Below are 26,497 nucleotides of genomic sequence, written 5' to 3' on the forward strand. Positions count from 1 at the left end.
CCCTCCACCCTGCCGTTTCAATGGCTCTCGATGTTAAATATTTGATACTAAATGCTCTCGATTGCTTTCTAAGTAATTAGGCCCTGGTTGTGTGGAAACTCCAACTGGCGGTGAATGCAGTTTTCCACTCACACTGTGGATACTGTTACCAGGTACGCCATCAGTGTCATTCTCAAACTCTTCCGTAAGATCCCCCCTCCTCCTCCCCCCCACCATGTGTTCCCCTGCTCCTTCCCATTCCATCCACCCCCCCCCCCCAACTTCTTATCAAGGCGTTGGCTCAGAATGGGAAACTGGGTTCGATTCTGGCCTTGGGTCACTGTCTGTGTGGAGTCTGCATGCTCTCCCCGTGTCTGCGTGGGTTTCCTCCAGATGCTCCGGTTTCCTCCCACACTGCAAAGATGACCAGGCTAAATTGCCCGTTAGCGTCAGGGTGATTAACAGGGTAAATATATGGGGTTATGGGGGTTGGGCCTGGGTGGGATTGTGGTCGGTGCAAGCTTAATGGGCAGAACGGCCTTGTCTGCACTGTAGGGATTGAGAGATTCCGATTGGGATAGGATCCATTCGTGTCTGGGAAGCTCCCCATTGGACGCAGAGACACAGAAGTGGGCACGGAAGAGAATTTCAGCAAGGGTGTGTCGACATGAGGGGGGCTCCTCCCAATGTGCAGAGGAGGAGGTGAAAGCCACTATTTTCTAACGGAGATAGGCACATTGTCTTGACCATACATGGCCACCTCCCGGATTCCTGCCAACACTGGGGTCAACACAAGGATTCTCGAGTCACAGGAAGTTTGGGAAACGCACCAAAACCAGCACCGGGGCTGTGAGGGTCCCAACTCCAAGTGGCTCTTCTGAAAACACTGCCATTCTCCAGCCTGTGAAATCATTAATCTTTGACACAACCTTTCTTCCCCACAAGGGAGAAAAGGGAAGCCCAGGACTGGATCCCCAACAAGCAAGAGAATGAACTCCCACCACTCCCCTACACCGCAAATCTTCCCCAGGCCAACTCTTCCCTTCCCTGTGTACTTGTTTCCCAATCGCCGTCGTGGTGCCTGATCACATCCATAGGGGCATTTCATAGAATCCCTACATTTTATTGTGTCACATGTCGGCTTACATTAACACCGCAATGAAGTTACTGTGAAAATCCCCTAGTCACCACACTCTGGCGCCTGTTCGGGTACACCGAGGGAGAATTTAGCACGGCCAATCCACCCTAACCAGCACGTCTTTTGGACTGCGGGAGGAAACCGGAGCACCCGGAGAAAACCCACGCAGACACGGGGAGAACGTGCAGACTCCACACAGACAGTGACCTGAGCCGGGAATCGAACCCGGGTCCCTGGCGCTGAGAGGCAGCAGTGCTAACCACTGTGCTGCCCCATATAAAGAGTGCAGAAGGTGGCCATTCGGCCCATCAAGTATACACTGAATCCAACACAGTTTCTTAACCAGGCCCTATCTCCGTAAGCCCACAAACCTCCCGTGGCTAATCTCACACCTATGGACCTAAGGGACAATTTAACACGGCCAATCCACCTAACCTGCACATCCTGCGACACTGAAGTTTTCAAAATTAAAGTTTCACAAGTACATTACAGAACAAAGTGTGACAGCGAGGCGAGCCACAAGGAGATACTGGATTAGATGACCAAAAGCTTGGTCAAAGTGGTAGGTTTGAGGGAGTGGGGGCGGAGGGAGTTCCTCCAAAGAGAGTCGGGGGGGTCCGGAGGGAAAGCCTCAATGCAACCCTTGATAAAAATCAAAGCCAATTTGTCAATGAGGAAGAGGGCTCGCTACCTGATGTTATCTCCAAATTCTACTGAAGGGACGGTTCCATTGCCCTGTTGACAAGTGCCTTCAGGTTTGTCTGCGGCCATTCCCGGCACATTCATTAAAGTGGAACAGTTTGTTTCAGATTACAACTCAACCACGATAAGATGCAAATCGCACTGCCACACTTGTTCAGAATAAACTACACAGGACGATCCCACGATGCAAGTGGAAGAGGACACAGTTCGACAATCCTTCTCAAGTGACCACAATTGAAAGAGCTTAACGAGCAAGTATCTTATTGCCGTTTGTGGGACGGAACGCAATGCTGCTGGAATTACTGCCCACATTATAGACACATTACATCAAAGTAATTACCCGTACAGTACACCACCGAGAGCTAACGCGGGCAGCTGAGATTCGAGTCTCTCCTCCTACTTTATCACCACGCTGAAAATACATCAACAAATGTCTCTCGATCATCGCACGTTTTGCATAAACCGCCACACATCTACACGCGTCCCACCCCCGACAAAGTCCCAGGTCATGGCGCCCACCTCAGCTCGAACCCAAGTGAACCGTTCAACTTTGACCTTGCACGAGGCCCGACTCAGAAAAGCCACTCGTCCTCCTATTGGGCCACAGGCCTCTCCGTTGTCCTGGTGCTTTGGTCAACAGCGGCCGAAAGCCGGTGACCGTGCCCAGGACCCGTTCCGATAGCATCGCCTGCAGTCACCCCACTGGATCAATGTAGCTGACCAATCCAGGTTCAGGGCTGGACAGGGTGACCAGGCAAACAGCTCAGACTCCATTTGTTTTCTGTGGGCCATGAAAACGTTTCGTTCATTCACTTTCAGTTAAAAATGCGGTGGTAGATGTGAACAATTGATTCGATTTGTCACGTGTATTAGCGTACGGTGAAAGGCATCGTTTCTTGCATAGACAAGAAACAACAATTTGCACTGTGTATTGATACACACGGCAACAAATTCTGCAGTCGAGTACCCCACATCGCAGGTGTCAGACCCAGCAAGCTGCCTGGTCACTGAGTCTTTCCTACCGGGTAAGCGGTCAGCATGAAAATATGAGGTGTGAATTGCCAGTCAGTTGAGAGGCACAGGAACAGGGGAAACTGGACACAGAGGGCTCATCGACTCCCAAACACAAACCGGTCCCTCCCGGAAGAGGGCAAGCGTGTGGGAGCGCGAGAGAGATGATGATTGAGGGGATTTGGTTTTCTGACTCAACAGTTCTCTTCAAGAGAGCTCCACAACATCCATTCGCTAAAAAAAAAAACCCATAAACTGATCCAAAAGAAACTGAACTGCCTGGGAATATTCTGACAACAAATACTCTCCGACAAGATACAGGTACAAAAAGCAACAGGTGCTGAAGATCGCAGAGCTCTTGAAGCTAAAAACTCTGCGTGTTGTTATAAGTGACGCCGCACTCGGAGATGGCCACGGGAAGAGGGCGTGAAGCCCGGGTTTAAACCGTTTAATAGGTGGAAAAGATCAGCCCAGTGGGCAGCCTACCTTTCTGGCAGTGGTTGGCATTCCAGCAGCGGTAGTTGTACTGGTTGTTGACGCTGGTCTTGGCGCAGAGCGGCTGGTCCTCCATGGTCCCAGGACAGACATCCCCGCACTCCCTCTGCTGCTTATTCCGATCGATGTAGTTATTCTCCACGGGGTCCAGGATGAGGGACCAGTCAATGGTGGACAGGTAGCAGAGGTCGTGGTTCTTCTCAATGCGCACAGCGCCGCGCGTGATGTTCTGGAGGCTGTACAGCCCTATCTCCTTCAGGTGGATCATTTCAAAGATGACCAGGGCGTAGTTGAAGAAGAGGTTGATCCCGCGGATCACGGCGAGGTTGGGGAAGAGGTCCCTCAGTGTCTCCAGCCCGTAGACGCGGTACAGCAGCAGGTAATCGGTGATGATGGTGAGCTTTGGGAATCGCAGGGCACGGAAGTCCTCTGCTTTGCCATTGAAGATGAGGAGGATTTGTAGGTAGCCTTCAATGATGGTGCAGTTGTCCAGCTGCCGGAGGTCGCCCACGTTATTTCTGATATCCATCCCACTGCATACTGAAAGAGAAATGGCACTAACTGTTAAATTCCCAGTACAGACACAAGCTCTGGCACACTCACAATTTCATCACTGCCATTAATAACAGCCTCAATGTGGAGATGCCGGTGTTGGACTGGGAGGAACACAGCAAAAAGTCTCACAACACCAGGTTAAAGTCCAACAGGTTTATTTGGTAGCACGAGCTTTTGGAGCACTGCCCCTTCGGTGATGTGAAACTTCTTCCCACCAATAACAGCGGCACCATCAGCTGGCTCACTGTAAACCACCCCCCCCCCTTCCCCGAGCCTGTCCACCTCTCTGAACCCGGGCTCCTTTAAGACATTCTTTGAAGTCCTACTCTTGGACCAAGTTTTTGGGCATTTGCCCCAATATCCCTACAGTATAGAAGAGGCCATTCAGCCCATTGAGTCTGCACCTACTCTCCAAGAGGGCATCTTTATCCAGGCTCTATCCTCATAACCCCATATATTTACCTTCTTAATCCCTTAATTTACACATTTTGGACAATAAAGGGCAATTTAGCATGGCCAATCCAACTAACTAGCACATTTTTGGGAGGAACCCCGAGCACCCAGAGGAACCCCACGCAGACATGGGGAGAATGTGCAAACTCTACACAGCCAGTGTCCCAAGCTGGGAATTGAGCCCGGGTCCCTGGTGCTGCGAGGCAGCAGCGCTAACCATTGTCCCATCCCATAGGAGGCCATTCAGCCCATCAAGCTGCACCAACTACCATCTGGAGAACATCTAGAGAGTTCTAGAGAACACAATGATGCCACCCCTTTAGAATTGAAGTTACTGTACAGCAAACATTCCATTCGAATCACTTCGACCAGCAGCATTCACAAATGTTTACAAAACACAAGACGCTTGAAGAAGCAGATCTTTATCACACCTGAATGACTGTCCCATTTAGTATGCAGTCAACATCACCACCTACTGCACCAGGAGTGGAGAAGTGTACACCTCAACATTGTAGTTAGCACGGATGCCTCACAGCACCAGAGACCCAGGCTCATTCCAGGCTCCGATGACTGTCTTGTGTCAAGTTTGCACGTTCTCCCCGTGTCTGTGTGGGTTTCCTCCCACAATCCAAAGGATGTGCAGGTTAGGTGGATTGGCCATGCCAAATTGCCCCTTAGTGTCCCCCAAGATGTGCTGGTTAGGTGGATCGATTGTGCTCAATTGCCCCTTTAGTGTCCAAAGATATGCAGGTTGGTGCAGTGGCCGTGCTAAATTGCCCCTCGGTGTCACGGGGATTAGAACATAAGAACACAAGAACTAGGAGCAGGAGTAGGCCAACTAGCCCTTCGAGCCTGCCCCGCCATTCAATAAGATCATGGCTGATCTGTCGTGGCTCAGTTCCACATTCCCGCCCTCTCCCCATAACCCTTAATCCCCTCTCTTATCAAAAACCCATCAACCCGTGTCTTAAAAATATTTAGCGAGGTAGCCTCCACCACTTCAACGGGCAGAGAATTCCAGAGATTCACCACCCTTTGAGTGAAGAAGTTCCTCCTCAACTCCGTTCTAAACCACCCCCCCTTTATCTTGAGGCTGGTAAATACGTGGGGTTACACGGATTGTTGTCAGTGCCACTCAATGGGCCAAATGGCCTCCAGGATTCTATGACTCGGAGTCCCGGAAGCCTGGCTGTTTGCCCTGGCCTCAGCACCGTCTCACTGCACTGTGGTACTCGATCTACAGGTACAGTAAGAAGTCTCACAAGTTAAAGTCCAAAGGTTTATCTGGAATCACGAGCTTTCGGAGCACTGCTGCTTCATCATCTTCACTCACCTGATGAAGGGGCAGTGCTCCGAAAGCTCGTAATTCCAGATAAACCTGTTGGACTTTAACCTGGTGTTGAGAGACTTCAATGATGCCCACCCCAGTCCAACACCGGCATCTCCACATCAGATCTACAGGTAGAAAATCCAACATCCAGTTGTCTGAAAACTGGATAAATTTCTCTCCGAGTGCTGCTCATAGTAATTCCTTTCGTTTGTTCATTTATTCTTATCCCACATACATTTCTGTACATTAAGAAAAAACAGAAGATGTTTTCAGTTGAATCCCATGGCCATTAGAATGGTGAACAATTGGAGCAAAAGTGAAGGATATCAGAAATCCCAAAAAATGTTAAAACATTCATTTAATCAGTTCAGATACTCAAGTCGTTATCTCACATGCACACTGTGTATCCTTTCTCAATCAGATCATACGTTATGTTATGGTACACAGGCTCAGCCCCAATGCTACAGCAGTGCTTTAATATCTGCTCTTCCCTTCACCCCAACACAAACCCCAAAATCCAACAAGGCTCCTTCCCGATAACTGCCGAACTGTGGACAACCCCAGACCTGCACGGAGACCATCTTTCCCTCGCACCATCACACTGCAATCCCCTACTGAGGCACAAAAATTCCAGATTTCTCTTCATGTGTGGGAAGAACAGCTTTTTGACCTCACTCTTAGACGTGACATTGAAATGTTACCAAACCCTACAGTGCAGGAGGCGGCCATTCGGCCCAACGTGTCTGCACCGAACACAATCCCACCCAAGCCCTAGTCCTAGTCCTGTAACCCCAAACATTTTGCCCTGCTAATCCTCCCCCGCCCCCGACACTAAAGGACAATTCAGCACGGCCAATCAACCAAACCCGCACGTCTTTGAACTGAGAGGGGAAACTGGAGCACCCAGAGGAAACCCGCGCAGACATGGGGAGAACATGCAGGCTCCACACAGACACTGACCCAAGCCGGGAATCGAACCTGGGTCCCTGGTACTATGAGGCGGCAGTGCTAACCACCGTGCAACCAGATCACTCTCAATTCCTCCCACCACTGCCAGCGTCTACCCAACTGAAATCCCAACAACATTTTAAATACCTTGGTAAGATCACCCCTCAAACTCCCACACACAAGGAAATCAGGCCAAGGAGTTCAGCCCTTCGAGCCTGCGCCACCATTCATTTGATCATGACTGATCATCAAATTCAATATCCTTTTCCCATATCCCTTAGCTATATCTAATTTCTTCTTGAACGTTTTGGCCTCAGCTACTTTCTGTGGGAGTGAATTCCACACATTCACCACCCTCTGGGTGAAGAAATTTCTCCTCACCTCAGTTCTAAAAGGTTTACCCCTTACCCTCAAACTATGACCCTTAGTTTTGGACTCCCCCACCATCGGGAACATTCTTTCCGAATCCACCCTGTTTAACCATACTAGAATTTTATAAGCTCCTATGAGATCCCCTCTCACTTTTCTAAACTCCAGTGAGTATAATCCTAACTTAGTCTCTCCTCATATGACAGACCTGCCATCCCAGGAATCAGCCTGGTAAACTTAGATAAGTAAGGAATCCTCTGGTTGTATCACAGTTTGGTCTGGGCTCCTGCTCTGCCCAAGACAGCAAGGAACTACAAAAGGTTGTGAGTGGAGCCCAATCCAATTTGCAAACCAGCCTCCCATCCAATGACTCTGTCTACACTTCCCGCTGCTTCAGCAAAGTAGCCAGCATAATCAAGGACCCCACGCACCCCGGACATTCTCTCTTCCACCTTCTTCCATTGGGAAAAAGATACAAAAGTCTGAGGTCACGTACCGACCGACTCAAGAACAGCTTCTTCCCTGCTGCCCTCAGACTTTCGAATGGACTTATCTCGCGTTAAGTTGATCTTTCTCTACACCCTCGCTATGACTGTGACACTACATCCTGCACTCTCTCCTTTCCTTCTCTATAAACGGTATGCTTTATCTGGATAGCGCTCGAGAAACAACACTTCTCACTGCATGTTAATACATGCGACAATAATAAATCAAATCAAAGAACACCCAAAACTGCACACAAAATACTCCAAGTGTGACTTCGTCAACGCCCTATACAACTAGAGCAAAACAACCCTAACCGCTTGTTATGAAGGAGGCTAATTTAACCTTTCAAGGTATAGAGCAGAGGTGGGGAGGGGACAAAACGGAACAGCTTGTGGGGGGGGGGGGGGCAGGTGGAGATAAGTAATGACCATTTAATTCCAAATTGCAAATAAGCAGCTGGGCTCGGGTTACGACTCTCCCCTGCGTCAATCCAGTTTGGCAGAGAGAAATCAGTAATGAACTGAGGTGGTATGCAAATGTAGGTCAGGGGCAGCATGTGACGCAGTGGCCTCCCCCCTGCCCTGGCTACACACACGCAGAGGGAGCACGTACAACCCTCCAGCATTAACATTCTGCACTGTGAACACATCGGCAGCTCGCTCGCTGTGTCTGGGTGAGCTTTAATCACCAACGGCAGGATTCCGTTCACATCAGTGAAGGCGAACAGGATCTGGGGCCAGCCACGTTAAACCCACCCAGCATCAAGAATATGAAAATCAATAGGGGCGACTCGATGGCACAGTGGTTAGCACGGCTGCCTCACACCTCCAGGGACCCGGGTTCGATTCCCAGCTCGGGTCACTGTCCGCGTGGAGTTTGCACGTTCTCTCCGTGTCCGCACGGGTTTCCACCAAACGCTCCGGTTTCCTCCCACTGTCCGATAGATGTGCTGGTTAGGGGTGCATCGGGGCCGTGCTAAAATTAACCCTTGACGACCCAGGATGTGTAGGTTGGAGGGATTAGCGGGGTAAATACGTAGGGTGCCGGGGAAAGGGTGAGATCGCAGACTTGATGGGCCGAATGGCCTACTCCTGCACTGTAAGAGTGAATATGATTCTAATTACAAATCGGGGGGCGGGGTTTTACTTTCCCATTTTCTCCCACAGTCCGAAAGACGTGCTGGTTAGGGTGCATCGGCCGTGCTAAATTCTCCCTCCGTGTACCCGAACAGGCACCAGAGTGTGGCGACTGGGGGGATTTTCACAGTGACTTCATTGCAGTGTTAATGTAAGCCTAATTGTGGCTGTAATAAATAAAACCTAAATTTAAATCTATAAGCACTTAATTTCAGCAGGTTTACATGCGGACAGGGCCTTTCCCTTATGGGGAAAAATCTGGAAATAAAGGGGGGGGGGGGGAGGCAGAGTCTCAAAATAAAGGAGCTCCCATTAAAGACAGAGATGAGGAAGAATCCCCCCCCCCCCAATGTTGTCAGTCTCTGGAATTCTCCGACAGCAGGGGAGGCTGGGTCACTGAATATATTCAAAGTCAAGTTAGACACAGATCCTCACTTGTCATCCAAAAGGGCGATAAATAATGATCCAGGGAAGAAAGTCGAGGCCTTTTAGCAACGTGGACGCAAAGGCGACTGATTAAAATTCCAAACGCAGCCCATAAGGCAAATGAAGAGGTGTTTGAGATTGCAAAGAACGTAAAGAACGCTAAGAAGCGACATGCAGAAAATGTCAGCATTTCGATCGTTCAGTCACAGCATTCTTTCTGGTTGTATCACAGCTCGGTCTGGGCTCCTGCTCTGCCCAAGACCGCAAGGAACTACAAAAGGTTGTGAATGTAGCCCAATCCATCACACAAACCAGCCTCCCGTCCACTGACTCTGTCTACACTTCCCACGACCTGGGGAAAAGCAGCCGGTATAATTAAGGACCCCACACACCCTGGACATTCTCTCTTCCACCTTCTTCCAAATGGAAAAAGATACAAAAGTCTGAGGTCACGTACCAACCAACTCAAGAACAGCTTCTTCCCTGCTGCTGCCAGACTTTGGAATGGACCTACCTCACATTAAGTTGATCTTTCTCTACACCCTAGCTATGGCTGTAACACTACATTCTGCACTCTCTTGTTTCCTTCTCTATAAACGGTATGCTTTGTTTGTGTAGCGCTCAAGAAACAATACTCTTCACTGTATTCCAATACATGTGACAATAATAAATCAAATCAAGCTAAGAAGCTACGTAGATCGCTGCTTGAGGTCAAAGTGCTGGAAGAGAGGTCAGCCTGGGTGTAGCTGAATGACAGACGTTAGTGGGCAGTTGCAAATGAGCTACAGTGGCCATGTGCAGAGGAGGAGGAGAGAGTGAGGCAGATGAACATGACATAGCTTGAGCTGGTAGGAGTAGCTACCCGCAGCAATAACAGCTGGATAGGTTGTTGACCCATAAGGGAGTCCGGGCTTCATTGAGTTCTGTGGGGCTCTGGCTGACCAGTGGTGTTAAGGCCACAATCAGACCAGCCGTGAGGTATGAGGCTGAGGGCGACACCGTGGTCAGCACTGCTGCCTCACGGCTCCAGGGAACCGGGCTCGATTCCGACCTTGGGTCACTGTCTGTGTGGCGTCTGCTCGTTCTCCCCGTGTCTGCGTGGGTTTCCTCCAGGTGCTCCACCCACAGTCTGAAAGAGGTGCAGGTCAGGTGGGTTGGCCATGCTACAGGGGTAGGGCAGAGGAGACAGCCTGGGTAAAATGCTCTGTCAGAAAGTCGGTGCTGACCTGTTGGGTCGAATGGCCTCTTCTGCACCGTAGGAACTTTATAATCTTCCTGCAAGCGGAACAATATTGAGGGGGGAAGGTGCAAATGAGAGACAGCCTGGCTGGTAGTCCTTACGATCTAGGTCAGGTCGATTGGCCACGCTAACTTGCCTCTTAGTGTCCCAAGGTATGAAGATTAGCAGGGTAAATATATGGGGTAACGGGGTAAGCCTGGATATGAGTCAGTACAGACTTGGTGGGCCAAATCATTGCCTTCTGCACTGTGGGGATTCTGTGAAAATTAATCTAGAACTGTTTTAAATCATATTTTCCCCTGTCCCTAATTAAGTGAGTCCAAGATCAGTTCAGGAATTCAGCTCCAACACACACCAGGGATCAAGAATGAGGGGAGATCTCATTGAGACGTATAAGATGATGAATGGGATGGATAGGATAGAGGTGGAGAGACTCTTCCCGCTCAGAAAGGACAGTAGGACTAGGGGGCACAGCCTCAAGATAAAGGGGGGCGGTTTAGAACGGAGTTGAGGAGGAACTTCTTAACACAAAGGGTGGTGAATCTCTGGAATTCTCTGCCCGTTGAAGTGGTGGAGGCTGCCTCGCTAAATATTTTTAAGACGCGGGTTGATAGGTTTTTGATAAGAGAGGGGATTAAGGGTTATGGGGAGAGGGCGGGAAAGTGGAACTGAGCCACGACAGATCAGCCATGATCTTATTGAATGGTGGGGCAGGCTCGAAGGGCCAGATGGCCTACTCCTGCTCTTATCTCTTATGTTCTTATGTTCTTAAGTCTAGGAGCTCGCTGGTGTGTGTGTGTGACTCACGAGGCCGGGACACTTATTCATTGAACCTGGGGAGGGACGGACTCTGCACAGGAACCTCAACCCCAGCGAAAGAGAATACATTTTTGGACTCGGTTGGTGAGAATCGCAGAGTTGCCAACAAGCAAAAAGGTGTCAATTCAATAAACAAGCTCATTTGTGCACAACCCAGATTCCCGCAACAAACAAGCAAAATGTCATTGAAAATTCAGGAGCTCACACTATGCTATGCAAATTTCAAAGGCCTATTAAACATATTTTATTTGAAAGATATGGGGGGGGGGGGGGCGGCAGTGTTTCTGGGTCAAAATTCAAAATGGGATCAATGGGATGACCGCAGCACTGTTTTGGGGATTAACTGTTAAGATTTGTATCCTTCCAGAACCCTTCTGTGGTCTCGCTCTTCCCTGCTTTCCTCTCCCCGTCGATCCCCAGGCTCTAGTCTTCCCAAACCCTACCTGCATCTTCCCTGCTCCCCTTTTCCCACTACATCCGACTTATCCTTTGGCCTCTCGAATCCTCCATCTTCAGTTGCTTCTGTAACTGGGGCGGCACAGTGGTTGGCACTGCTGCCTCACAGTGCCAGGGACCCAGTTTTGATTCCACCCTTGGGTCACTGTCTGTGCGGAGTCTGCACCTTCTCCCCGTGTCTGCGTGGGTTTCCTCCAGGTGCTCCAGTTCCCTCCCACAGTCTGAAAGACATGCTGGTTAGATGTATTAGTCATGCTAAATTCTCCCTCAGTATACCCAAACAGGCGCCAGAGTGTGGAGACTAGGGGATTTCGACACTAACTTCATGTTAATACAAGCCCGCTTGTGACACTAATAAATAAACTTTAATTTTTTTAAAAAAAATCAAACTCTTCCTCCTGTCCCTCATCACTCTCCCAATATCATGTTTCTAGGTGTCGAGATCACCAACAAACTGTCCCGGTCCCTCCCATGCCAACACAACAGTTAAGAAAGCCCAAAGTCTCTACTTTCTCAGAAGACTAAGGAAATTTGGCATGTCAACAACAACTCTTACCAACTTTTACAAATGCACCATAGAAAGCATTCTTTCTGGTTGTATCACAGCTTGGTATGGGCTCCTGCTCTGCCCAAGACCGCAAGAAACTACAAAGGGTTGTGAAAGAAACTCAATCCATCATGCAAACCAGTCTCTTATCCATCGACCACACTTCCTGCAGCCTTGGCAAAGCGGCCAGCATAATTAAGGGGTCCTTAATTCTCTCTTCCACCTTCTTCCATCGGGAAAAAGATACAAAAGTCTGAGGTCACGTACCAACCGCCTCAAGAACAGCTTCTCTCCTCCTGCCATCAGACTCTTGAATGGACCTATCTCGCGTTAAGTTGATCTTTCTCTACACTCTAGCTATGACTGTAACACAACATTCTGTACTCTCTCCTTTCCTTCCCTATGAACGGTATGCTTTTTCTGTGACACAAAGACTGGTGGATTTGCAGATAGCGATGAGGACCAAAGGACACAGCGGGATTATAGATCAGTTGGAGATTTGGGTGGAGAGACAGCAGATGGAGTTTAATCTGGACAAATGTGAAGTAATGCATTTTGGAAGATAGGAAATATACAATAAATGGCAGAACCCTTAAAGAGTATTGATAGGCAGAGGGATCTGTGTGTACAGATGCACACATCACTGAAAGTGGCAATGCAGGTTGAGAAGATAGTCAAGGTATATGGCAGAAACAATACTTTTCACTGTATACTAATACAGGTATCAATAATAAATCAAATATCCACTGCTCTACTAAGCCCCAAACCACAACTCTACATCATGAACGCTATCAATAGCTCAAGAAAACCAGTATTTTCACCACATGCAGACGTATTGCGATCAACACATATCCCCACAATCTCTGAGCTCAAACCCTTTCGGTGTTGTGAAGGAAACGCCTCACATTTTGCCACCCGCACCTCATTCTTCAACCCACAGCTCCTAAGAGGGTTGACTTACGATGAGAGACTGAGTCTATACTCACTGGAATTTAGAAGAACGAGAGGAGATCTTATAGAAACATACAAGATTATGAAGGAAATAGATAAGATAGAAGAACAGAAGCTGTTTCCAGCTTCTACAAGGAAGAGCAGATTCAGGACTGAGTTGAGGAGGAATTTCTTCACCCAAAGAGTTGTGAATGTGTGGAACTCCCTGCCCAGTGAAGCAGCTGAGGCTCCCTTGTTGAATGTTTTTAAGGCAGAGAAAGATAGATTTTTGAACAGTAAAGGAATTAAGGGTTATGGTGAGCAAGCGGGTTTCCATGAAAAGATCAGCCATGATCTTATTGAACAGCACAGCAGGCTCGAGGGGCCAGATGGCCGACTCCTGGTCCTCGTTCTTACTTTATGTTCTTAAGGGAGGGTTGGCCAGTTGCGAGGTTTGGCTTATGAGGAGAGACTGAGTAGACTGGAACTACACTCACTGGAATTCAGAAGAATGAGGGAGAGATCTTATGGAAAAGTATCAGATTATAAAGGGAATGGGTAAGATAGAAGCAGGGAGGCCATATCCATTGGCGGGTACAAGTAGGGGGGGGGGGGGGGGGGTGTACAAACTGAACTTCTTGAAAAGATCGCAGGGAATCTCCAAGGTGATCAGATATTGGTCCGGACGGGACAGTATGTGCTACAAACTGATCCCAAGGATGTTGCATCCGAATAATTTTTCGATACACGGGCCTCAAGTCTGTGATAACAATATCTTTCTTATGACTACCTCCCAGCCTTGCAGTTTACACACAAGTTGTCCTGGAAGGTTTGCAGTTGCTTTATTGGAGGGATGCTGGCGTCACTGGCTAGACTAACATTTATCACCCATCACTAATTATTCACCAGGTGGTGGTGAGCTGCCTTCTTGAACAGGGCCAGGATAATTAAACCTCAGGGCTGTGGGTTTGGAGTCACACGTAGGCCGGACTGGGTTAGAGTGGCAGATTTCCTTCACTAAAGGGCACTAATAACCAGGTTTTTTTTTAAAATCACAATCTAGCAGCATCTTTTTACTCCATCTTTATTGAATTAATTGAATTTAGATACTACAGGCGCCATAGTGGAATCTAAACTCAAGCCCTTCAGGATCCGGGGTAAGCCTGGATATCAGTCAGTGCAGACTCGATGGGCCAAATGGCCTCCTTCTCTACTGTAAGGATTCTGTGATAACTAATCCAAGGTGGCACAGTGGTTAGCATTGCTGCCTCACAGCGCCAGAGACCCGGGTTCAATTCCCGGCTCGGGTCACTATCTGTGTGGAGTCTGCACATTCTCCCCATGTCTGCGTGGGTTTCCTCCAGGTGCTCCAGTTTCCTCCCACAGTGCAAAGATGTGCGGGCTGGGTGGATTGGCCATGGTAAGTTGCCCCTTAGTGTCAGGGGGACTAGCGAGGGTAAATTGTATGGGGTTGTGGGGATAGGGCCCTGGGTGGGATGGTGGTCGGTGCAGACTCGATGGGCTGAATGGCCTCCCTCTGCACTGTAGGGATTCTGTGATAATTAATCTAGAACTGTTTAAATCATATTTTCCCCACTTCTCTAATTAAGTGACTCCAAGATCATTTCAGGGATTCTGCCAGTCGAGCGGGGCTGCTTTGTCCTGGATGGTGTCAAGCTTTTTGGGTGTTGTCGGAGCTGCACCCATCCAGGCAAGTGGGGAGTATTCCATCACACTCCTGGCTCGTGCCTTGCAGACAGTGGACAGGCTCTGGGGAGGCGGGAGAGGAGTTCCTCTCTCCAGAATTCCCAGCCTCTGACCTGCTCTTGTAGGTACATTCTTTATGCAGCCTGTCCATAAGATCATAAGACGTAGGAGCAGTATTAGGCCATCAACTCTGCTCCGCCATTCAATCATGGCTGATGTTTCCCCATAACCCCTGAGTCCAGTTCAGTCCCTGGCTAATCAGAAAGCACATGGATAGAGAGGGGGCACAGAATAATCCTTCAGATGAGACAATAAATTGGAGTCCTATTGCCTCCGCCAACTCTTGGGAGAGATATTAATGCTACACCACCAGAAAACAAAGATTGCTCATTTATAATCGGTGCGGTTTATGGAAGTTAGTTTGCGTATCACACCACCACAAAGCACCACTCTGTCGGTGAGTGGCTTCAGGGCGTTTCAGACACAAACCGTGCAATTTCAAGTGTCAAACTTCGCTTCCAATCTTTGCCCCGTAACAGAATCAAGGCATCACGGAATAAGGCTGACAGCTGTAAAAATCCAGGGAGTATTCAGCCGGGGCAGGAGTGAGTGTACTCAGCCTCTCCCTCCACTGTGCAATATCTTGGCCTCGCTTGTTGTGTAGATCCACTCACAAAGCTTCATCTGAGGCAGCAGAGAACAGCCAGCACTTGTACAACTGTTCCTCCAGCGACAACAGGAACCACGGCCTGTCACACAGTGAAAAGTATTGTTTCTTGCGCACTATACAGACAAAGCATACCATTCATAGAGGAGGAAAGGAAAGGGGGCAGAACATAGTGTTACAGTCATAGCTAGCGTGTAGAGAAAGATCACCTTAGCGCGAGGTAGGTCCATTCAAAAGTCTGATGGCAGCAGGGAAGAAGCTGATCTTGAAGCAGTTGGTACGTGACCTCAGACTTTTGTATCTTTTTTCCTGTTTGTCACAGAATCCCTACAGTGCAGAGGGAGGCCATTTGGCCCATCGGGCCTGCACCAACCACAATCCCTCTCAGGCCCTATCCCCATAATCCCACGTATTTATCCTGCTAGTCCCCCTGAGACAGGGACAATTTTGCAAGGCCAATCCGCCTATTTTGCGCATCTTTCAGACTGTGGGAGGAAACCGGAACACCCCAGACATGGGGAGAGAGTGCAGACTCCACACAGATAGTTACCCAAGGCCAGAATGGGACCCGGGTCCCTGGCACTGTGAAGCAGCAGTGCTAACCACTGTGCCATCTTTAACAAGAACATTCTCATACGCAATGGGACACCAAGGAGATATTTGGACAGGTAACCAAACACTTGGCCAAGGAGCTAAGTTTTCAGGAATGTTTTGAAGAGGGAGAGGCAGAGAAGGAATTGCAGAGCTGAGGCTCGAGCTTATTGATGGTCTGGTTACCAATGGTACAGAGGTGAGGGGAAAGGACGCAAACATCAGCACAAAGGAAACTGAAAAACCACAAAAACAATCTTACTAATGCAACTGGCCCAAAGCAATCCTGTTCTTAAATAACAGAATTACTCCTCACCAAACGTCACATTTCTGGTCTCGCGATACTCTTCAGACCATCTAATCATAGAACCACTGCAGTGCAAAAGGTGGCTGTTCAGCCCATCGAGTCTGCACTGACCTTCTGAAACAGCATCTCACCCAGGTCCACCACTCCCAGCTCTATTCCTGTAACTCCAGGCATTTACCCTGCTAATCCCCCTAAACTGCGCATCTTTGGACACTAAAGGGCAATTTAGCATGGCCAATCCACCTAACCTGCACATCTTTGCACGCTAAGGGGTAATTTAGCATGGCTAATCCTCTTAGCCTGCACGTCTTTGGACGCTAAGGGACAACTTAGCATGGCTAATCCCCCAAACCTGCACATCTTTGGACACTAAGGGGCAATTTAGCTGGCTAATCCTCCTATCCAGCACATCGTTGGAGTGAGGGTGGAAGCTGGAGCACCCAGAAGAAACCCATGCAGACATGGGGAAAATGCGCAGACACCACACAGCCACCCAAGACCAGAATTGGGGCAGCAAGGTGGTACAGTGGTTAGCACTGCTGCCTCACAGTGCCAGAGACGTGGGTTCAATTCGTGGCTTGGATCACAGTCTGTGTGAAGTTTGCACATTCTCCCTGTGTCTGCATGGGTTTCCTTCAGGTGCTACAGTTTCCTCCATAGTCTGAAAGACATGCTAGTTAGGTGCACTGACCCCGAGCAGGCGACTAGGGGAATTTCACAGTAACTCCATTAACGTAATGGAGCGTTCATGTTAGCCTTACTTGTGACTAATAAGTAAATACATTTTAAACTTGAACCCGGGTCCCTGGCGCTGTGAGGCAATGTGTGTGATTACTGTGCAGTGAGGCAGCAATGCTAACCACTATGCCTCCCTCTTTCAATACATATCCCCGATCAATAGTCAATAGCTGCAGAGACAGCGACGTTCTCTCAATATACAGTAATAAGGTGCAGAATCTACACAGTGTACGGCCCAAGATGAGAATATCCCAAGCGGGTCTGGCAATATGATTTGCTGCGTTTTCCCCTCCCCCTCCAAATACATTTCCTAGGTTTACACGGATAAGCTGCCCATAGCACCTCTCTCACGCACACAGATGTTTCCTCAGGCAGTAATAGACACATTAACCCCTTCCATTCACATTCTCTGCCTTAGACTTTGCCTCATCTCTTTCTCTTATCTGCCTCAGCCACTGGGTCAGTTGGCAGCAGCCTCAAAGGCTTGGGGGACATGTACTCCTGAGGCAAGCCCCTCTCCATTCCAATGTCCACTCAGGGCAGGACCGAGGGCGTGCCTCATTGTTGCAGGTGCTGGGTTTTTTTTTGGATGGTGTTTTTCTTTTCATTCTTCCTCGGGATGTGGGGGTCACCAGAAATGCCAGTACTTGTGACCTATCCCCAACTGCCCTGGGCTCACTCGGCCATTTCAGACGACAGCTAACACATCCCCAGGTAGAGTGGACGCGGAGAGGATGTTTCCACTAGTGGGAAGAGACTAGAATCCCAGGGCGCAACCCCAGAGTGAAGCTCCTTTAACAGGAGGAATTTCTTCAGCCAGAGAGTGGGGAATCTGTGGAACTCTTTGCCTGGGAAGGCTGTGGAGGCCAGGTCATTGAGTGTCTTTAAGACAGAGATAGATAGGTTCCTGATTAATAAGGGGATCAGGGGTTATGGGGAAAAGGCAGGAGAATGGGGATGAGAAAAATATCAGCCATGATTGAATGGGGGAGCAGACACAATAAGCTAATTCTTATCCTATATTTTATGGTCTTATGTCACATGCAGGCCAGACCAGGTAAGAACAGTAGATTGCCTTCCCTAAAGAACATTAGTGAACTGTAGAATCCCTATAAAGTGGCCATTCAGCCCATCGAGTCTGCACTGACCACAAGCCCACCCAGACCCTATTCCCAAAACCCCATAGCTGGACCCTACTTAACACTAAAGGGAAAGTTCGCATGGCCCATCCACCTAACCCGTACATCTTTGGACTGTAAGAAAGCAGGGGAGACCCATGCAGACACGGGGAGAACGTGTAGCACCGTGAGGCAGCAGCGCTAACCACTGTGCCACCGTGCTGACAAGGAGCAGATGGGTCTCCAGGACAATCACCATTCCCAAGATTAGTTTTCAATTCCAGATTTACGGTGCAGCTGCATGGTGGGATTTGGAGCTCAGAGGATTAGCCGATTAGCCTGGGCCTCCGGATTAGTAATCCTGAAACATCACCACTAGGCGCCATTTCTGTCTGCACGTCCTTTTTCTCCACGCTTAATCACCTCTATTAATGGAGACTGTTTCTCTCACCTTCCTTCTCCTGTCGCCCCTATCCTTCAATCACACTTTCTAGCCGCTCTCTCCACATGCTACCATCAAACTCAAAGCATCATCTCTCCAAACAGGGCAACACCTTCCTCTTCCAATGACAAACTTTCAAAACCAAAGCTTGGTACCACCATGCACCAGCCTCCTGATTTTAAGGAGTTGGGGGGGGCGGGGTGGTGGGAATCTCCAATGCCACGGACCCCTGTGTAAATTCCCCGAGGAAAAATGCTCCTGAGGATCAGACTGATGTACGACAGGGAACTCTGTAACCAAATTTGTGAATGGTAAGATCACACAAACAGTGATGTGGATGGCACGGTGGCAACGAGGCGGCACAGTGGTTAGCACTGCTGCCTCACAGTGCCAGGAACCCAGGTTCAATTCCTGGCTTGGGTCACTATATATGTGGAGTCTGCACATTCTCCCCATGTCTGCATGGGTTTCCTCCAGGTGCTCCAGTTTCCTCCCACAGTCCAAAGACGTGCTGGTTAGGGTGCACTGGCCGTGGTAAATTCTCCCTCGGTGTACCCCAACAGGCGCCGAAGCGAGGCGACTAGGGGATTTTCACAGTAACTTCATTGCAGTGTTAATGTAAGCCTTACTTGTGACACTAATAAATAAACTTCAAACTTTTAAATGTGATGATGGGATAATCTATTTCAGCAATGTGAATCAAGGGTTAAATATTGGCCCAGGTCGCTGGGGAGAACACTCCCCCCATCCCCACTCTCTGAAACATATTCCTTGCATCTTCTCAGAAGCTCATTCCAGTTTTCGAAGCTGCTTTCGCGTCACACACTTTTAACCTTTTACTTGGGTTTCCCAATCGCGCGCACGAAAGAATCGTCACGCTGCTACAAGCAATAGTGAGCCAACAGGCAGACAAAACTAGACGCAAGAGCCAGGACTGAAAGCATTGCACAAACGCTACAGTCCTGGGGATTAGGCCAGAAAGTAGCAGGCAGGGGAACAGATTTCAGTGCTGAGCTTAGCCAGGATACCAATGCCAACAAGCTCAACTCTTCCTGCATGCTCGCATATGTTCCACAAAGCACTGACAACTCTCTTGTACCTCGCTCAAGTCACTGTGTCAGAGCGTGAGCATTGCAGCACGTCCGACTACACAAGTCAATAAAGCTTACAGTATTCTGGGCTTTATTAGCAGGAAGTCTCACAGCATCAGGTTAAAGTCCAACATGTTTATTTGATAGCAAAAGCCACTGGCTTTCGGAAGGTGCCTGTTCCAAAAGCTAGTGGCTTTTGCTACCAAATAAACCTGTTGGACCTTAACCTGGTGTTGAGAGACTTCTTACTGAGTTTACTCCACTCCAACACCGGCATCTCCACATCATCTTCATTAGCAGGGGCAGAGAGCAAGGAGGCGATACAGAATTTATACAAGACACTAGAGTTTATTTATTAGTACACTGCAATGAAGTTACTGTGAAAATCCCCAAGTCCCCACACTCCCGCGCCTGTTCAGGTACACTGAGGGAGAATTTAGCATGGCCAGTCCATCTATGATGTGGAGATGCTGGCACTGGACTGGGGTAAACACAGTAAGAAGTCTCACAAAACCAGGTTAATTTGGTAGCGCTCCGAAAGCTTGTGACTTGTGCCACCAAATAAACCTGTCAGTCCATCTAACCAGCACGTCTTTTGGAGCGTGGGAGGAAACCGGAGGAAACCCACACAGGCACGGGGAGAATGTGCAGATTCTGCACCGACAGTGACCGGAGCCGGGAATCAAACCCGGATCCCTGGCGCCGTGAGGCAGCAGTGCTAACCACTGTGCCACCGTGCCGTACCAACCTCAGCTGGAATACTGTGTACAGTTTTGGGTGCAACACTACAGGAAGAGTGTGAATGCATTGGAGAGAGTGCAGAGGAGGTTTACAAGGACGGTTCCAGGAATGAGGAGCATCAGTAATAAGGATAGATTGGAGAAGTTGGGACTGTTGTAGAGTCATTGAGGTTTACAGCATGGAAACAGGCCCTTCGGCCCAACTTATCCATGTTACCTTTTTTTTTAAAATCACTAAACTAATCCCAATTGCCCACGTTTGATCCCAGTTGGCCCACATGGGTCAAACCCATGTAACCGTCTAAATGCTTCTTAAAAGACAAAATTTGCACCCACTTCTACTGCTGCCTCTGGCAGCTCGTTCCAGACACTCACCGCCCTCCGTGTGAAAACATTGCCCCTCTGGACCCTTTTGTATCTCTCCCCTCTCACCTTAAACCTACGTTCTCCTTGGAGAGGGAGAAGGCAGAGAGGGGATTTGATAGAGGCGCTCGAAATCATGAGGGGGCTGGATAGAGTAGATGGGGGGGAAACTGTACCCTCTCGTAAAAGGATCAAGAACAAGGGGGCCACGGACTTAAAAGTGGTTTGTAAAGAGAAGCGAACGTGATGTGAGAGAAAGCTCCTTCACTCAGAGAGTGGTGGGGGTCTGGGAGGCGCTGCCTGGAAGTGTGGTGGAGGCAGGTTCGATCGAGGCATTGAAGACGACATTAAATGATTATTTGAATAGAAATGATGGGCAGCAGTTGGTGGGGGGGGGGGGGGGGGGGGGGGGGTTGGGTGGGGGAGGAGGGGGGGGGAATGGCACCAAATCATGATGCTGGTTTGGAGAGCCAAGGCAGACACGATGGGCCGAATGGCCTCCTCCCGCACTGTTACAATCCCGTGACTCTGAGGAAGCAGCGAGCCGAACCCGACCCTGTCCCTCAGCTGCTGCTGCCAGTCAGGGCAGCAGGGCGAGACCCCCAGCAAGCATCCTCGAGACCCCGCGAGCAGCCTGTGTTCAGCTGGGGAGCGGGACACAGGCAAGAGATGCTGACCCAGCCAGCGACACCCATAAATAAATTTTTTTAAAAATCACTGAGCAGCAGCAGCAGTCGTTATCTCATCGCTGCTAATGGGAGCTTGCTGTGCACAAACCGGTTGCCGCGTTTTCACCATTACAACACAGCAGCGGGTGTTTGAAACCCGGGTTAGCTGGAAAGCCAGTGGAACACTGCAAGGCAGTGAACCGTGCTACATATAAACTAGGGGAAGAGGCTTTGACCTCAGCAGACCATAAAATGTAGCAGCAGAATTAGGCCACTCAGCCCATCGAACCTGCTCTGCCATTCAATCATGGCTGATATTTTTCTCATCCCCGTAACCCCTGATCCCCTTATTAATCAAGGACCTATCGATCTCTGTCTTAAACCCACTCAATGACCTGGCCTCCTCTGCGGCAATGAATTCCACAGATCCACCACCCTCCGGCTGAAAAAATTCCTCATCTCGGGTTCTAAAGGGTTGTCCCTTCACTCTGAGGTTGCGTCCTTGAATCCCAGTCTCTCCACGTCCACTCTATCCAGGCCTCGCGGTATTCTGTAAGTTCCAATAAGATCCCCCCCCTCATCCTTCTAAACTCCCATCGAGTACAGACCCAGAGTCCTCAACCGTTCCTCGTACAACAAGCTCTTCATTCCAGGGATCATTCTTGTGAACCTCCTCTGGATCTCCGTGTACTGCCACCATTAAATACCTCCCTAATAATGGTCACTATTTAACATCGCGGCCACCTGGGTAAGGAACTGGCCAGCAGCCAGAACCTGAGGAATCAGGGAAACATGAAACAAAATGAAACAAGTGAAACAAGCCCTACCCCCCTGAACAATGAGCAGATTCTCCTGTGATCACGTTCAATTAAACAGATTAAATGTTCTTCTCCCCACCACCCGCCTCTGGTTTGTTTTACGCATGAGTCATTGCTGAGGAACCCACTACAAGGCAAGGTGTGGGCTGAATAAACAGGATATAAGGCAGCTGTCCCCCCCCCCCCCCCCCACAGCACAGGCTACCCCAGTTCAGCTTTCATCTGGTTGTCTCACTCAGCACCCAGAGGGCATCTGATGTGGAAAATTGGGAGGGTGGCCCCTGGTGCAGCGGGGGGGCTGGAGAACACTCATGGCACTTGGTAGAGGGAGCTTTACTCTGTATCTAACCCCGTGCTGTCCCTGCTCTGGGAGTGTTTGATGGGGGACAGTGTAGAGGGAGCTTTACTCTGTATCTAACCCCGTGCTGTACCTGTCCTGGGAGTGTTTGATGGGGGGACGGTGTAGAGGGAGCTTTACTCTGTATCTAACCCCGTGCTGTACCTGTCCTGGGAGTGTTTGATGGGGGGACAGTGTAGAGGGAGCTTTACTCTGTATCTAACCCCGTGCTGTACCTGTCCTGGGAGTGTTTGATGGGGGACAGTGTAGAGGGAGCTTTACTCTGTATCTAACCCCATGCTGTACCTGTCCTGGGAGTGTTTGATGGGGGACAGTGTAGAGGGAAGCTTTACTCTGTATCTAGCCCCGTGCTGTACCTGCCCTGGGAGTGTTTGATGGGGTACAGTGTAGAGGGAGCTTCACTCTGTATCTAACCCCGTGCTGTACCTGTCCTGGGAGTGTTTGATGGGGGGGACAGTGTAGAGGGAGCTTCACTCTGTATCTAACCCCCGTGCTGTACCTGTCCTGGGAGTGTTTGATGGGGGGGGACAGAGTAGAGGGAGCTTTACTCTGTATCTAACGCCGTGCTGTACCTGTCCTGGGAGTGTTTGATGGGGGGACAGTGTAGAGGGAGCTTTACTCTGTATCTAACCCCCATGCTGTACCTGTCCTGGGAGTGTTTGATGGGGGACAGTGTAGAGGGAGCTTTACTCTCTCTTTCACCTGTGCAGTTTCAGAGTTGGGGAGTTCTTGCTGCTGACCTTAAATGCCAGAAAGCGGAAAGTGTTAAGATTCTCAAACAATGACAGCCGCTGGCTCAATATGCTGACACTTGCAGTATTCTCAGCCACGTAACTGGGTCACTCCACGATATCTACACAGAAACGCACCAGCACATTCATCACCTCGTGTCCACAATGAAGCGTCACAGCTGTGCGCCTGTTCGGACGCTCGCACAACGTCACAGGCAGTGGAGGTGCTGGCTGCCGCTAATCCTGCCCTCTGACGCATTTTCAAATTAAAACCACTCAACAAGAGTTGGGCCCTTGCTGCAGCAACTTTCTATTTACAGCACACCACACTGGCAAAGTGTTGTCGAGGTCACAACGCTGTGAGCCTGGCCTACATTACCGCACTGTAAAGGGACAAAGGAGTCAAGAGGCAGATCGGAGGCTAACCCACCTCACCGCTGGCTTCAGGCATTGCCAGCTGTGACGTCGCAACTTCCCGCTGCCTCGACAAAGCGGCCAGCATAACCAAGGAACCCACGCGCACTCTCTCTTCCGCGGGAAACTCTAAGGTCAGGTACCAACTGACTTGGGAACAGCTTCTTCCCTGCTGCCATCACACCTGTCTCGCATTAAGTTGATCTTTCTCTACACCCTAGCTATGACTGTAACACCACATTCTGCACTCTCTCCTTTCCTTCTCTATGAGTCAGCACTGCTGCCTCACAGCACCGGGGCCCAGGTTCGATTCCCGGCTCGGGTCACTGTCTGTGTGGAGTTTGCACATTCTCCCCGTGTCTGTGCGGGTTTCCTCCGGGTGCTCCAGTTTCCTCCCACAGTCTGAAAGACGTGCTGGTTAGGATGCACTGACCCGAACAGGCGCCGGAATGTGGCGACTAGCGGAAATTTCACAGTCACTTCATTGCACTGTTAACTTAAGCCTTACTTGTGACTAATAAATAACCTTGGAACTTTGGTACGTTTTATCTGTATAGTGTGCAAGAAACAATACTTTTCACTGTATACACGTGTCACTAATAAATCAAACCGAACCCTGGCTCTCTGGATTACAGTCCAGCGACAATACCACTACGCACTGCTTCCCCATGTAGGCTAAGGAAAAAACATATTTACAAGTAGCCCTTTCCACGGGAACTTTTCCAACTCAGCAGCAGAGTTATTCAATAAACTGAATGCTGCTTTTGTTTCCGAACATCCGTCTGGCCGAGTGAGATCGATGGGAAAAGCGTACAGTAAACATGATACTACTCTACTCTGGTAAATAAAATATTGGTTGTAACGCATCCACTAATGGCTCTGAGGGTGGCTCTGTGGTGAGAGAGTGAGCTCAAAACAACAAGCTGTGTTTATGTAGCATCTTCAACGTAAGATGCTCGCGGTGCCCAATGTGTGCGCGTTATTGAACGAGATTCAGCAGGACATACAGTAAGCAACACGGGACGACAAAAAGATTGAAGGGGGGGGGGGGGTCTTAAAGGGAGGGGTGCTGGGGGATTCCAGAGCGCACGGTCTCCCAGCAGTTTATGGTGTGACTGCCAATGACGGAGCAACAGCAGTGGGGGTTGAGCAAGAGGCGAAAACAGGAGGAGCACAGAGATATTGGCTGGTTAGGAAATGAGGGGCTGACCCCCCCAACAGTGAGGCGCCCCCTCGACACTGACCCCCCACCCCCCGACAGCGAGGCGCCCCCTCGACACTGACAGTGCTCGAGCCCTGGGCTACTGACTTAGACTTACACCTTACACAGAAACACAGAAGATCGGAACAGGGGAAGACCATTCAGTCCCTTCAAACCTACTCTGCCATTCATCACAATCGTCCAACTCTATAGCCTAATCCTGCTTTCTCCCCATAACCTTTGATCCCATCCGCCCCAGGTGCTATATCCAGTCGCCTCTTGAATACATTCAATGTTTTTGCATCAACTATTTCCTGCGGGAATGAATTCCACTGGCTCACCACTCTCTGGGTGAAGAAATGTCTCCTCACCTCTGTCCTGAATGGTCTACCCTGAATCCTCAGACTGCGACCCCCTGGTTCTGGACTCCCCCCACCAACAGGAACATCCTCCCTGCATCCGTCTGGTCCTGTTAGAATTGTTTGAGTCTCTCTGAGATTCACCCCTCGTTTGCCTGAACAAACAATCCTAATCTCGTCAATCTCGCCTCGTACATCAGTCCCGTCACTCCCTGCGAGATCTTTCCGATCCAGCATCAAGAACGTGACCAGAATCAGGAACGAGACAGCTTCCTAACCAACCGAGGGGTCTGTTCGAGACCACCCACCCTCACAGTAACCACACCCTCCCTCCCCCCCCTTATCCATCCTCCTCGGGGCATTTAACACAAGACTCTCTCTCTCGTGCAGTTGTTTGTAACTGGGTAACCATTCCTGTCCTGCAAACAGACACGTCAGAGACATAACCAGCTGCGGAACATCAGCTGTATGTTAAAACTTTAATCTTAACAGCTACAGATCTTTCCTCCAATTTTTCAACACAAAAAAAAAAATCCCACTACCATCTGTTAGCGGTCAAGACAACTGGGAAACAGTCTGCTTTAACCTATCCCCCCCCCCAACAGAAATAAAGCTGCAATACAGTTCCATTGCACAATCGTGTGGGCCTCGATGTCTAAACTTTTGCCTGTTCCCATGTTACTTGGCAGCCTGTGACGCTGTAATTACTCAATCCCAGAAGCTGCAGATTCCGCTGTTGTCTCAGGATTCCCAGAGCTGCTATTTGCTTCTCTCTCTCTCTCGGGTTGAAGGGGGAAACACGGATCGGTGGGAAAATGCACTGACCCGGCACGTGGCACAGCGGGCTGCTGGACCGAGGGGCGGGCGGGCGACAGACAGACAGACAGGGGAGGTCAGGGGGGGAGGCGCACCTCTTACACCACCCCTCAACCACACTTCCTAAGGCTGCGGCGTCGATAGAGACACAGCCTGGGAAAATCCCGTCAACTACAGCCCGGAGAAGAAGAAACTCCAAGGACACAACCGAGGGTGCGTGGGGACCACCAGAACAGACAGCGTTAAACTTCAATTTAAACTCTAAAGCTGCACGCGCAGACGTAGCCCCCCACCCCCCTCAACTCCCGGCCCGCCCCGCGCAGACACATCTCACCCCCCCACCCCCCC

The 26,497-nt window shown here is 49.7% G+C and overlaps 1 protein-coding gene across 1 annotated transcript in view; it reads right to left on the reverse strand.

The window, feature by feature from the left end:
- Positions 1 to 26,497, reverse strand: part of igf1ra (insulin-like growth factor 1a receptor) — a 185,485-nt gene that overhangs the window by 147,072 nt on the left and 11,916 nt on the right. The window contains exon 2 of the mRNA XM_080216101.1: positions 3,317 to 3,865. Coding sequence (XP_080072227.1) covers positions 3,317 to 3,865 — 549 coding nt within the window. The remainder of the gene's footprint in view (positions 1 to 3,316; positions 3,866 to 26,497) is intronic.

Source organism: Carcharhinus amblyrhynchos, chromosome 32 (genome assembly GCF_965287045.1).
Source record: "Carcharhinus amblyrhynchos chromosome 32, sCarAmb.v2.hapA, whole genome shotgun sequence".
Lineage (NCBI taxonomy): Eukaryota > Metazoa > Chordata > Chondrichthyes > Carcharhiniformes > Carcharhinidae > Carcharhinus > Carcharhinus amblyrhynchos.